The 14,260-nt window shown below is 44.7% G+C and overlaps 1 protein-coding gene across 1 annotated transcript in view; it reads left to right on the top strand.

Moving 5' to 3' along the window:
- Positions 1 to 14,260, top strand: part of LOC126234289 (retinaldehyde-binding protein 1) — a 143,658-nt gene that overhangs the window by 15,344 nt on the left and 114,054 nt on the right. Inside the window, exon 2 of the mRNA XM_049942976.1 lies at positions 5,562 to 5,733. Within this exon, the coding sequence (XP_049798933.1) occupies positions 5,595 to 5,733 (139 nt within the window). The 5' untranslated portion in view covers positions 5,562 to 5,594. The remainder of the gene's footprint in view (positions 1 to 5,561; positions 5,734 to 14,260) is intronic.

Below are 14,260 nucleotides of genomic sequence, written 5' to 3'. Positions count from 1 at the left end.
GAAGGGGTGGCCGGATGCCCTTCGTGCTGCCACCCTTACCTCCCGGGACAGAAGTAGTGTACCCCAGCTGTCTGCATCTAGTGTAAATCGTGAAATAGTGTGAATGTGTTTCAAATGTCCGCGAGTCGTGTAACTGAGGCGGGACGTGGGGACCAGCCCGGTATTCACCTAGTAGGATGTGGAAAACCGCCTAAAAACCACATCCAGGCTGGTCCCACATCGGCCGTCGTCGTTAATCCACCAGGTGGATTCGATCCGTGGCCGGCGCGCCTACCCGAGTCCAGGAAGCAGCGCGTTAGCGCTCTCGGCTTTCCTGGCGGCTCGAAAGTACGTCAAGGACTATAGGACAGTAAACGGTCGCTTGGTCCCAGATAGCACGAATACGACCAACGGCAGCTGTGAGTATTCTCATATAGATAATTTAAGTTCATTCACCGTGAAATAAATTTCCTCTCCGATTTTCACTATTAATTTCTTGCCAAAGGTTTTCAGTTACGCGTTTCGGATTTAGAACTTAAGAATTTAACTGGGTATGAGTAAAGAGCAGTAGTGTTCACTCATGCTGTGAGCTCAATGCGTGAGAATTTCCTCTTATAACTCTGAATTAAGATTAGACAGGTACAGCACACCGAGAACATCTCACTATCTTCACGCATCGCATCTTAAAAATCGTAGGCGGGGGTGAACAAACATAATCTGTCTTGCTAGATTTTAGAAAGCCATCGACATCAGTTCGTACTGTCTTCTTAGCCCGAAGATGCATTTGTCTGGAGAATCGTTCCAAACACTTGAATAACAAACACCAAGAAAAGCTAGCAAAAAGTATCAATTTTAGGTTGCTGATTATTATAAGGATTATCAAATAGTATGCTGTACTTACAAAGGTGAGCGTACATGAATCAATGTCTCCCACCGGAGAACGCCTGCTGGCACTCGGAAGACCTGTAGTGTCTCGTGCTGTGACTCTTGCCACAGGGCCCATGTATCTCATTTGCCCCGGCGTGAGGTCAGTGTGACTATAGTGTCAAACGGGGCTGGCCCCACAACATGAGTTTGTTGAAGGAACGGGAAAAGACAGTACATGTCAATCAGTAAGCAGTTAGAGTGCACTGTGGTGGCATTTTTCACCACAACATGACCTGGCAGCAACATTAGGTGGAAGAATCATTGGGAAACTGGGAGATGGGCGAAGTGCGATCAGAGTTTGGTATTGCGTCATGCTCTGCTCAGCTTTTGAATATTGACAAATTACACTTAGTAGGGATTTTGAGGTGGTTAACACTGCACTTAACTACCATTTACAATGTGAGCATAGTGGTTTTCTACTATTTTTAACGTTTCGATACTTCTATAGAAAATTTATGTTTTTTTTTAACGCAGTCAGGAGGTTTTCACATTAAGTGAAAGTAAATCTTGTTAGTTTGTGCCCTTAGATCTGAGGATGGTTGTTAATCAACCAAAACCGGTTACTATCTAATTATTACGAGGTATGTCCACAAAGTAAGTTCCGTTTGATTATATAAAACAAACGTGTACAAATACAGAAAAATATTTATTGTACAAAAATCTACAACTGTTAAACTACTTTTCCACATAGCTTCCGAAATTTTGTAGGCACTTGTCATAGAGTGGGACTTTTTTTGTATGCCTTCTTCGTAGAAGGTTGCCGCCTGTGTATTCAACCATGTGGTAACATGTTCTTTCAGCTCGTCATCATCGTTGAAGTGTTGACCACCAAGGACAGATTTTAGGTGTAAGAAGAGAGGAAAGTCGCTAGGAGCGAGGTCCGGGCTGTACGGAGGATGATGAAACGCGTCCCAGTGAAATTCCCGTAAGAATTGTTTGGTCACATTCGCCGTGTGAGGTCGGGCATTATCGTGGGAAAAACAACACCTTTTGACAGTAATCCTCGACGATTGTTTCGTATTGCGCGGCGTCATTTCTTAATGGTCTCGCAGGAACCATGTGCATTGATTGTTTGGCCTCGTGGTGGGAAATCAGTCAGCAAAATGCCTTTTCTGTCTCAAAAAACGGTGCACATGACTTTTCGAGGTGTCAAGATTTGTTTAGGCTTAACCCTCATTGGGGATGACGTGTGCCTCCATTTCATTGATTGCCATTTTGTTTCATCCCCCGTGAATATTCTAGAAAGAAAACCATTGCCTTCTTCATCGTAGCGTGTCAAAAACTGAAGTGCACTGCCCATCCGTTGTTCTTTGTGTTGTTCAGTAAGAATTTTGGGTACCCAACCTGAGCAAAGTTTTCGAAGTTTCAGTTTTTCAGTAACAATTTCATGAAGTAGTGATCGTGAGATTTGCGGAACTTCCGTAGCAAGGGCACTAAGTGTAAACGTACGGTTGTGCTTAATCTTCTCTTCAATTGTGTGAACCAGTTCATCAATAACCACTGACGGGCGTCCACTTAGTTCTTCATCGTGCACTTGATCACGTCCTTCATTGAACAGTCTGACCCATCTTCTAACCATTGAATCACTCATAGCATTTTGTCTGTAAACCTCGAAGATATGCCGATGAATTTCCTTTGGTTTAACTTTCTTTGTATTTAGGAAACGAATCACAGATCTGATTTCACACTCGGCGACATTTTCAATTACGGCTGACATTATAAAGAAGCACTACAAAGCACACGTGGGCAGCAGCGATCTGAAAATGGCGTTACATGTCTTCTCCTTGAGTCAGAGTAAGTGCCGCGCGTGCTCGGAACTGCGATCGTAGCGCTGCCGCGGATAGAGATAGAAACGGAACGTACTTTGCGGACGACCCTCGTATTACATTATATTGCGATCAAAACCACTGAAATTTGTAAAAAATAATACACAACACTATGTGTCCTTCACGTGTCGATGGGAGGTTTTACAAATTAAGGTGATTGTTCCTTTCTGTTGGAGCCAGCTTCAGTTCCTTCAACAAATTCATGTGTGAAAACGTTTGTTTCTTCGTCAGTTTTTTAAACGAAATTCTGCAGAACTATTCAAATTTTGTAGAGAACTCTAGAACTATAACAAATCTATCAGGAAAGCTGAAAAAAGGCACACTGCCGATAAAAAAATCATGACATAAAGAAGGAGTTGAGCGACCTAAACGAAAGTTGGTAAGCGTGTTTCTACATCTCAAACATGATGTCTTTTCAAACTTCGCGCCAGTCGCGTAAGAGAGGCGCTAGTAGAGCCATTATGAGGATGCAAATCAGGTTTGCTTTAAATACACGCTCTAACGGTCGTGAGCGTTAGTTACCCTTGAGACTGGACGTGGTAAATAAATGCCGAGTGGAGAGGACCTCCAGTCGTATAGACCGATCGCCTGGTGCAAGTCTTTTAGTTGACGCCACTTCGGCGACTTGTATATCGATGAGGGTGGTATGATGATGCAGACAACACGACACCCAGTTCCCGAGCGGAGAAATTCTCCCAGCCAGCCGGGAACCGAACCCCGGCTCTTCGCATGGTATTCCGAAGCGCTGACCACTTTTTAAAAAATCTCATTTCGTTCGTTGCATTTGTTCGGGGCGGACGTCCCATGACACCGGTTCAAGTTTATCGTTGATCCGGTCACTCAGTTTTTTCATTCTGACCGAACACACTGAGCTACCATGCCGGCTTTCTCTATGTCGTTCCAATTTTAGTATATGTACTGCCGAAGCAAGTACCACCAATCAGCTAAGGAGACGCACACTGGGCGTGGTTAGTTGATGTTGGTCAAGAATGCCTTTAAGGCGGCAAAGGCGCCATTGTGAACACCCCACTGAGTTTGTAGGAGGGCGTGTAATGGGGCTACGAGAAGCTGGATGTTGGCAGGAATGTAGCCACTGTATATGATTGCTGGCAGCGGTGATCACGGGAATGTACTTTTGCAAGAAGACCGGGCTCCAGACAGCCGTATGGCACTACCGAGAGGGAAGACGATCGTATTCGGTGTATAGCAGCTGCAGCAGCAGTTTGTGCAGCAGTTGGACCACAGTGACACAACGAAACTGTTATGAATGGGTTACATCAAGGACAGTTACGAGTCAGACGCTCTGTACAGTGCATCCATTGACTCCAAACCACCGCCATTTGGGATTAAAGTAGTGTCTAGTGAGAGCTCATCAAAGGGCAGGGAGGAGGTGTGCCGGCCGAGTGGCCGAGCGATTCTAGGCGTTACAGTCTGGAACCGCCCGACCGCTACAGTCGCAAGTTCGAATCTTGCCTCGGGCATGGGTATGTGGGATGTCCTTAGGTTAGGTAGGTTTCAGTAGTTCTAAGTTCTAAGTTCTAGGTGAGTGATGACCTCAGAAGTTAAGTGTTGTGTTTTCTATAGAAAGGTGGTTCTGCCATGGTGCCAGTGGTGGCTGTGTGTTGGTTAGAAGGAGGCCAGTTGAGGGCCTGCAACGAATCTTTCTGTGTTCAAATGGCTCTGAGCACTATGGGACTTAACATCTGAGGTCATCAGTCACCTAGACTTAGTACTACTTAAACCTAACTAACCTAAGGACATCACACACATCCATGCCTGGGGCAGGATTCGAACCACATCTGAGGTCATCAGTTCCCTAGACTTAGAACTACTTAAACCTAACTAATCTAAGGACATCACACATATCCATGCCTGGGGCAGGATTCTAACCTGCCACCGTAGCAGCAGCGCGGTTCCGGACTGAAGCGCCTAGAACCGCTCAACTACAGTGGCCGGCTCTTTCTGTGTGCTGGGTACACTGGACCCACACCTGTAGTTATGGTATGGGGTGCGATTTCGTATGACAACAGGGACACCTTCGTGGATATGACACGCACCTTGACCGTAAATCTGTACATCAATCTGGTATTCGACCTGTTCTACTGAAATTCATGAACAGTACTCCAGGGGATGTCTTCCAAAAGGATAACGCTTGCCCTCATATTGCTGTTGTAATCCAACATGCTCTAAGAGTGTCGGCATGTTACCTTGGCCTGCTCGATCACTAGATCTGTTCAAATGGTTCAAATGGCTCTGAGCAGTACGTGACTTAACATCTGAGGTCATCAGTCCCCTAGAACTTAGACCTACTTAAACCTAGCTAACATAAGGACATCACACACATCCATGCCCGGGGCAGGATTAGAACCTTCGACCGTAGCGGTCGCGCGGTTCCAGATTGAAACTAGATCTGTCTCCAATCGATCAGATATGGGACGTCATCGGACGACAACTCCAGCGTCATCGGCAACCAGTATTAGCCGCCCCTATATTGACCGACCAAATGCAACGGGCATGAACCTCCATCCCAAAAACTGACATCCGGCACTTGTACAGCACAATGCACGCACGTTTGCTTACATTCAACATTCTGTCGGCTACGCCGGGTATACATGTACCAGCTTTTGACATTTGCAATGGCTTATCTCACGCTTGCATTAACCTGTGATCTTGCAATGCTAATCACTTAGTTACCTGGACAAACGTATTCTCGAAATTTTATTACTCTGCATTAATTATTTTTGGATGCTGCGATTTTTTTCCGTCAGTGTATATATCTCGAAAGTCGGGTCCCAACTTCACTTAACACTTGCCGACCGATGTTTGCAGGCTGTCCGCCAGCGAGCAGACTGAGCAGCCGACATGACGACGCCGAGGGAGCGCATTGGGATCCAGCTGGCGCCGCTGACCGATCGGCAGCAGCAGCAGGCGCGGGAGGAGCTGCGGGAGACGCCGGAGAACGTAGCAGAGGCCGTGGTGGCCCTGAGGGAGCTGCTCAGGGGTGCGTACTCAAGCCCGCCACCTGTCACCCGCCACTTGTATGTGTACTCTGCAACGACTGCTTCTCACAGAACACGTTGTCTATGACACGGAAAGTCGTTTTGCTTTTGGGAAGCGTACGCTTGTTGGAGTCCCACAGGGGTCTGTTTTAGGTCCATTAATTACACTATGTGATCAAAAGTATCCAGACATCCCCAAAAACATATATTTTTCATATTAGGTGCATTGTGCTGCTACCTACTCCCAGCTACTCCACATCAGCCACCTCAGCAGTCATTAGACATCATGAGAGAGCAGAATGGAGCGCTCCTCGGAACTCACGGACTTCCAATGTGGTCAGGTGATTAGGTGTCACTTGTGTCATACGTCCTTACGCGAGATTTCCACATCCTAAACATGTCTAGGTCCACTGTTCCCGATGAGATGGTGAAGTGGAAACGTGAAGGGGCATGTAAACATGAAAGCGTACAGGTCGACCTCATCTGTTGACTGACAGAGAGCGACGACAGTTGAAGAGGGTCGTAATGTGTAATAGGCAGACATCTATCCAGACCATCACCCAGGAATTCCAAACTGCATCAGGATCCCCTGCAATACTATGACAGTTAGGCGGGAGGTGAAAAAACTTGGATTTCATGTTCGAACGGCTGCTCATAAGCCACACATCACGTCGGTAAATGTCACACGACGCCTTGCTTGGTGCAAGGAGCGTAAACATTGGACGATTGAACAGTGGAAAAACGTTGTTGTGTGGAGTGACGAATTACGGTACACAATGTGGCGATCCGATGGCAGGGTGTGGGTATGATGAATGCACGGTAAACGTCATCTGCCAGCTTGTGTAGTGCTTGCAGTAAAATTAGGAGGCGGTGGTGTTATGGTGTGGTCGTGTTTTTTATGGAGGGGGCTTGCATCCCTTGTTGTTTTGCGTGGCACTATCACAGCACAGGCCTAAATTGATGTTTTAAGCATCTTCTTGCTTCCCACTGTAGAAGAGCAATTCGGGGAGGGCGATAGCATCTTTCAACACGATCGAGCACCTGTTCATAATGCACGGCCTGTGGCGAAGTGGTTACACGACAGTAACATCCCTGTAATGGACTGGCTTGCGCAGAGTCCTGACCTGAATCCTATAGAAAACCTTTGGGATGTTTTGGAACGCCGATTTCGTGCCAGGTATCACCGACCGACATCGATACCTCTCCTCAATGCAGCACTCCGTGAAGAATGGGCTGCCATTCCCTAAGAAACCTTCCAGCACCTGACTGAGCGTATGCCTGCGAGAGTGTAAGCTGTCATCAGGGCTAAGGATGGGCCAACACCATATTGAATTCCAGCATTACCGATGGAGGGCGCCACGAACTTCGATACTTTTGATCACATAGTGTATATTTCTCATCCCTTTAGTTCAGGAAGACGTCCGCCCTGATAACTGAATGGTCAGTGCGACGGAATACCGTGAAAAGGGGCCCGGGTTCGATTCCCGGCTAGGGTGGAGATTTTCTCCACTTAGGGACTGGGTGTTGTGTTGTCATCATTGTCATCATCTCATCCCCATCGACGCGCAAGTCACCGAAGTGGCGTCAACTCAAAAGACTTGCACCAGGCGACCGGTCTACCCGACGGGAGGCCAAAGCCACACGACATTTCATTTCAGTTCACAAAGAATGCAAAATTTGGATCTGAAGACGATGTCATTAGAGACGCAGCATAAGCTCGGACTGGAGAAAAATGTAGCAGGAAAATCGTCAGGGAATAGTTTTGAAGTAATGTAGACTGCTAGATATCGCCTCTACAGCTGTTGTATGTACATTCTGTTGCGTTCATGTCTATCAGAGAACACGTTGTCTGTGGAACGGAAAGTCAACACCCTTCTTGATACTATATGCTTTCTAGAGATCCACAGGGCTCAGTTTCAGATCCATTATTTGCCTTTCTTTCTCACTAGTTCAACGCAGGAAGGAAGGAAGGAAGTAACTAAAGGATTAATGTATCATTGAAGATGAATTCGTTAGACGGAGCATAATGTCGAACTGCCGAATGATGGCAAAGAAAAACTGGAAGTGCCCTTTAAAAGAAACCATCATGTTATTTGAGCTATGTGATTTGGGGCAATCTTAACCTGGACGCCCAGATGGGAACTGCAAACCGGCCTCCTCCCGAATATGTCTTCAGTGTCTTACCAATGTGCCATCTTGCTCGGTTCATCAGCTTAGTTTCCTTCAAAATACAAAGGTTGTTTGAAAAGTTTTTCACTGTGAGGCTTTATGTGAACAATTTACGAGTTATTTCTACCTCCCTAACTGATTTTTCTTAACACTGAAAATCGGAGACGTCCAAGCGCCCCACAGCATTTTGGATATTTAAGACCACGATAAAATTGTAACGCCATCTGTAGCCCGAGATGTGGATCCTTATCAAATGTCTTAAAGAATGCGCGTCATTATCAGTTCTGAAGACGAAGTATGCCTTTATGGAAGTCCAGCATCCAACGTCCCCGGTTAGAAGGAAATTCGCTGTGAATGTGTTAGCTATAAAGTTCATGCTGACTTTTGGGGTACTCCTTCCTACATGAAAGGATTGAAAGCGCCCAGTGACAGCGACACAGGGGACAACCCGAAGACCAGTATTAGATGACACATCTTGACCTAGTCGTCAAGTTAGTCTGGAAATGGTTTTTATGGAGCACTCAGCATGACTTTAGAAGTCAATACTAAAAAGTATTTAATTCAGGAAGATAACTGGGCCAGAGGTTACACGATGAACAGACAGGTCGGTTCCCTTTACCTCTTCTATTTAGGGTAACGTACTTTGTGGCGAAGGGGAGGGCATCCAACCAGCAGACAAATGACAGTTATTAACTAAGGGATGATAAAACGCCCACTGCATGCGGACATTGTAAATACCTGTCGAGTACCAGAGAGATGGTAAACGTTAACAGCAGATATTTATGCACGCTAACAAGTTCAGATTTAACTCTAAATCAGTCACCTCCTTTTTTTATACTCATTTGTTGATTTCACGTCAAAATTTATATTAAAATGTGCTTTTGTCAACGGTTTACAACTAAAAAATGTAAGTTAAATGTCGATCTATTATGTCTGGTAGGATGAAAATTAAAGTATCACCTACATTTCGGCATCGCTCAATGTAACAACATGTTGTCATCCCAGATGAAAATGATTCCTACTTCTCATGTGAAAAAAGTGACCGCTGAATTCTGAAGAGAATTTAACATCAAATTACTATTGTTGTTGTTGTGGTCTTCAGTCCTGAGACTGGTTTGATGCAGCTCTCCATGCTACTCTATCCTGTGCAAGTTTCTTCATCTCCCAGTACCTACTGCAACCTACATCCTTCTGAATCTGTTTAGTGTATTCATCTCTTGGCCTCCCTCTACGATTTTTACCCTCCACGCTGCCCTCCAATACTAAATTGGTGATCCCTTGATGCCTCAGAACATGTCCCACCAACCGATCCCTTCTTCTAGTCAAGTTGTGCCACAAACTTCTCCCCAATCCTATTCAATACCTCCTCATTAGTTATATGATCTACCTATCTAATCTTCAGCATTCTTCTGTAGCACCACATTTCGAAAGCTTCTATTCTCTTCTTGTGCCAACTAGTTATCGTCCATGTTTCACTTCCATACATGGCTACGCTCCATACAAATACTTTCAGAAACGACTTCCTGACACTTAAATCTATACTCGATGTTAACAAATTTCTCTTCTTCAGAAACGCTTTCCTTGCCATTGCCAGTCTACATTTTATATCCTCTCTACTTCGACCATCATCAGTTATTTTGCTCCCCAAATAGCAATACTCCTTTACTACTTTAAGTGTCTCATTTCCTAATCTAATTCCCGCAGCATCACCCGACTTAATTCGACTACATTCCACTATCCTCGTTTTGCTTTTGTTGATGTTCATCTTATATCCTCCTTTCATGACACTGTCCATTCCGTTCAACTGCTCTTCCAAGTCCTTTCTTGTCTCTGACAGAATTACAATGTCATCGGCGAACCTCAAGGTTTTTATTTCTTCTCCATGGATTTTAATACCTACTCCGAATAATACTACTTATTACTACATCAAAACTAATTAGATCAGAAAAGCTCAGGAATGTTTAGGCATGAAATCATCGACGACGTTTCTACCGTGCTTCTGAGTTCTATATCTTATCTCAGGAAAACATATTACCTCTCACTTTTGAAGCTGACGACACGTTATCATGGAAAATAATACACTGACGTATCGAGATTTTGTTTCAAGGCCTATTATTTCTTTGTTTGGAATTTAAAGTCACGCTGTAGAGGTCATAGCTAATCTGTGTGTCATTGCCTAATCGATAGCTACAAAGTTCACTGACACAGAAAAACGCAAGTCAATCAGATGAAGGAGCTTTTTGTAGAATATCGAAAGACTTCGGACAAATTTCAGAATTCCTACAGATGCCTGTAGAAAACCATATAAAACGTACCTTTGGGCGAAAGTACCTCCCAAAACGCGCGAAAATTCATTCGGCATTCTGCATGAAGCGCAAGCCACTGGCAAAGTAAAAAGAAGAGCTTTTTAGCTACTCTTGGCAGTATACTTCTTCCCATCTTATTTTTTTTCCTTTTTTCTGTTCTCTACTTAACCGTTTGTACCTACACGTGTAACATAAGGTATATCAGATACGACGCTGTTAAATTAACAATCGATTTCCTTTGCGTAAGAAATAACTTCAGTAGCCACCAGGATAGGTATCACAAGTCACAGAAAGCTCGAATGGCTACTGGTGGGTGTCATTTGAAGTACCATTTTCCCGACTGTGACCCATGGAACTCAGCTCAAGGCCATCTCGAGAGGTCCCCCAGAGAGGCTAACACAAGGAGATATAGTTATCGCCCGCTGACTTCAGTGACCTCTGTCGCCCCCTTATCGCTTCGAGCGACAGGCTCTCTGTTTATTTAATGCAATCGTTTGTACCACAAATGTGACGAAAATAATCGATTGAGCTGACGAACTGAAACTACTATTCCTGTCCATTGACTAGAGATTCAAATTTTCTTTTCAGACTACACAGACTATAGCCGTCCTTTCAACGTCATTATTGTGTAGCTGCCTGTTTCGGCGCTTGAGTGCACCATCTTCAGGCCTTAGTTGATGCTGAAGGGGTTATCACGATCCATATAGACGATGCATTAGTGGCCAACAACTGGTTTACGCAGACTACCTGTAACTATGATGTTGACAGTTGATGTTTGGAGAGACGGTATCACAGCTACAGATAGTCTGCGTAAATCATTTGTTGGCCACTGATGCATCGTATATATGGATCATGACAGCGTCTTCAGCGTCACCTAAGGCCTGAAGATGGTGCATTGAAGCACCGAAACTGGTAGCTACACAATAAATTACATCATAAGGATGGCTGTTGGTGTTTCATTTTCTTACAACAGGTGCCCATGGTCCCCTAGATATTGGTGTGTGAATCATAGTTGGGTATTGTTGTTGTGGTCTTCATTCCAATGTCTGGTTTAACGCAGATATCCAAGCTGGTGTATCATGTGCAAGCCTTTTCATCTCTGCGTAACTATTGCAACATTCATCCATTTGAATCTACTCTCTGTTCTGAAGCTTTGGTCCCTTCTACAATTTTTACGCCTTCCACTTCCCTCCATTGCCAAATTGACAATTCAGCGATGCCTCAGGATATTTCCTATATACAGATCTCTTCTTTTAGTAAAATTGTACCGTGAACTTCTTTTTGCCTCAACCCTATTTATCCCCTCCTCATTAGCTATTCTATCTATCTATTCCTCAGCGTTTGTCGGTAACATCATATTTCAAAAGCTTAAATTGTTTACCGTCCACATTTCAACTCAACGTTTTAATTTTCTCCATGAACCTTAATTCCCATCCGAATTTCTCGTTGGTTTCCTTGAATAATTTCGGTGATAGGCTACAGTCCTGTCTCGCCACCTTTCTCAACCACTGTTTCCCTTTCATGTCCTTTGAATCTTACAACTGCAGTATGTTTTCTGTGGAAGTTGCAGGTGACTTTTCGCTTCCGGTTTTGAACACTGTAGAAGTCAGAATTTCGAAGCCTTTCTGTAAATTTTCAAACTCTATAAACGCTGCTTCCTCTTTGTTAACATATCTTCTAAGTTAAGTCGTATGATCAGTGCTGCCTCGCATCTTTCTCCAGGGACATATACTCAGCATAAAGGCTATGGTTAGACGTGTGTTGATATTGAACTTTCTCAGCATGAATGGAAGAGTCTCGATTGCTATTGTAATTGTTACTGTTATGTCGGAAACATTCTCCAAAACAATTCAAACAGTCTTCTATGAAAGCTCTTAGTTATTACTGGTAGCAATGTTATATACGAACGTTTTCTGACAGATTACTTTCGCAGAGAATATCCTCCATCGTGATGAAAGACGCCACTGACATGCGCTGAGTACCTGCTCTCAAAGTGCAAGTACCGCACTGCGTTCCAGATGTTGTAAAGGAATTATGTGCAAGGAAACGAAAGGAAAGGGTTGGACCTAACATATGGACTGTAGTTGTATGCCGTGATAAATACACTACTGGCCATTAAAATTGCTACACCACGAAGATGACGTGCTACAGACGCGAAATTTAACCGACAAGAAGAAGATGCTGTGATATGCAAATGATTAGTTTTTCAGAGCATTCACACAAGGTTGGCGCCGGTGGCGACACCTACAACGTGCTGACATGAGGAAAGTTTCCAACCGATTTCTCATACCCTAACAGCAGCTGACCAGCGTTGCCTGGTGAAACGTTGCTGTGATGCCTCGTGTAAGGAGGAGAAATGCGTACCATCTCGTTTCCGGCACTGATAAAGGTCGAGTTGTAGCCTATCGCGATTGCGGTTTATCGTATCGCGACACTGCTCCTCGCGTTGGTCGAGATCCAATGACTGTTAGCAGAATATAGAATCGGTGGGTTCAGGAGGGTAATACGGAACGTCGTGCTGGATCCCAACGGCCTCGTATCACTAACAGTCGAGATGACAGGCATCTTATCCGCTTGGCTGCAACGAATCGTGCAGCCACGTCTCGATCCCTGAGTAAACAGATGGGGACGTTTGCAATACAACAACCATCTGCACGAACAGGTTGATGACGTTTGCAGCAGCATGGACTATCATCTCGGGGACCACGGCTGCGGTTACCCTTGACGCTGCATCACAGACAGGAGCGCCTGCGATGGTGTACTCAACGACGAACCTGGGTGCACGAATGGCAAAACGTCATTTTTTCGGATGAATCCAAGTTCTGTTTACAGCATCATGATGGCGCATCCGTGTTTGGCGACATAGCGGTGAACTCACATTGGAAGCGTGTATTCGTCATCGCCATACTGGCGTATCACCCGGCGTGATGGTATGGGGTTCCATTGGTTACACGTCTCGGTCACCTCTTGTTCGCATTGACGGCACTTTGAACAGTGGACGCTCAATTTCAGATGTGTTACGACCTGTGGCTCTATCCTTCATTCGATCCCTGCGAAACCCTACATTTCAGCAGGATAATGCACGACCGCATGTTGCAGGTCCTGTACGGGCGTTTGTGGGTACAGAAAATGTTCGTGTGCTGCCCTGCCCAGCACATTCTCCAGATCTCTCACCAATTGAAAACGTCTGGTCAACGATGGGCGAGCAACTGGCTCCTCACAATACGCTAGTCACTATTCTTGCCTTGCCGCAGTGGATACACCGGTTCCCGTGAGATCACTGAAGTTAAGCGCTGTCGGGCGTGGTCGGCACCTGGATGGGTGACCATCCAGGCCGCCATGCGCTGTTGCTATTTTTCGGGTTGCACTCAGCCTCGTTATGCCTATTGAGGAGCTATTCGACCGAATAGTAGCGGCTTCGGTCAAGAACAGCATCATAACGACTGGGAGAGCGGTGTGCTGACGCCACGCCCCTCCTATCCGCATCCTCCCCTTGAGGATGAGACGGCGGTCGGATGGTCCCGGTAGGCCACTCGTGGCCTGAAGACGGAGAGAGTAAAAACGGCAAGGGCCATGATTTCACCTCCTGCTAACTACCAGAAGAATGGATTTTAGGCTTAAAAGACATTAAAGGAAATCCTATACAATCATCACGCTTTCCCATGGATAATACAGCATCTTTGCATATACATAGGAAATTATCGACCAATTAAACCTATCAAATCGATGAATTAAGTATGCTGGCCACAGCGTAATGCGTTTCAGTCTTAATCATATTTGGTTTCTCATCTGACTGAGTTATTAATGATGTGATGCGAATTAATCTGTAGGGTACTTCTACAAGATTTATTTGTGTATACGGATGTCCACCAACCAAGCACATATTAATAAATATCAAAGTGAAACATACTTAACTTAATAACGAAAATGAACGTATTAATCTTCTGTGTTACTAAGTTACTAGTTTTTGTTATAAAATTCCTACGTTGAATAGAATGAGTAATGAAACAAAATTTAGATTTAGTTTTAATATTTATCTTTATAAGATAAATTA

The sequence above is a fragment of the Schistocerca nitens genome, chromosome 2 (assembly GCF_023898315.1).
Source record: "Schistocerca nitens isolate TAMUIC-IGC-003100 chromosome 2, iqSchNite1.1, whole genome shotgun sequence".
Taxonomy (NCBI): Eukaryota; Metazoa; Arthropoda; class Insecta; order Orthoptera; family Acrididae; genus Schistocerca; species Schistocerca nitens.
Note: the sequence above shows the minus strand (reverse complement) of the source record. Positions and strands in the feature narration are given on the sequence as shown.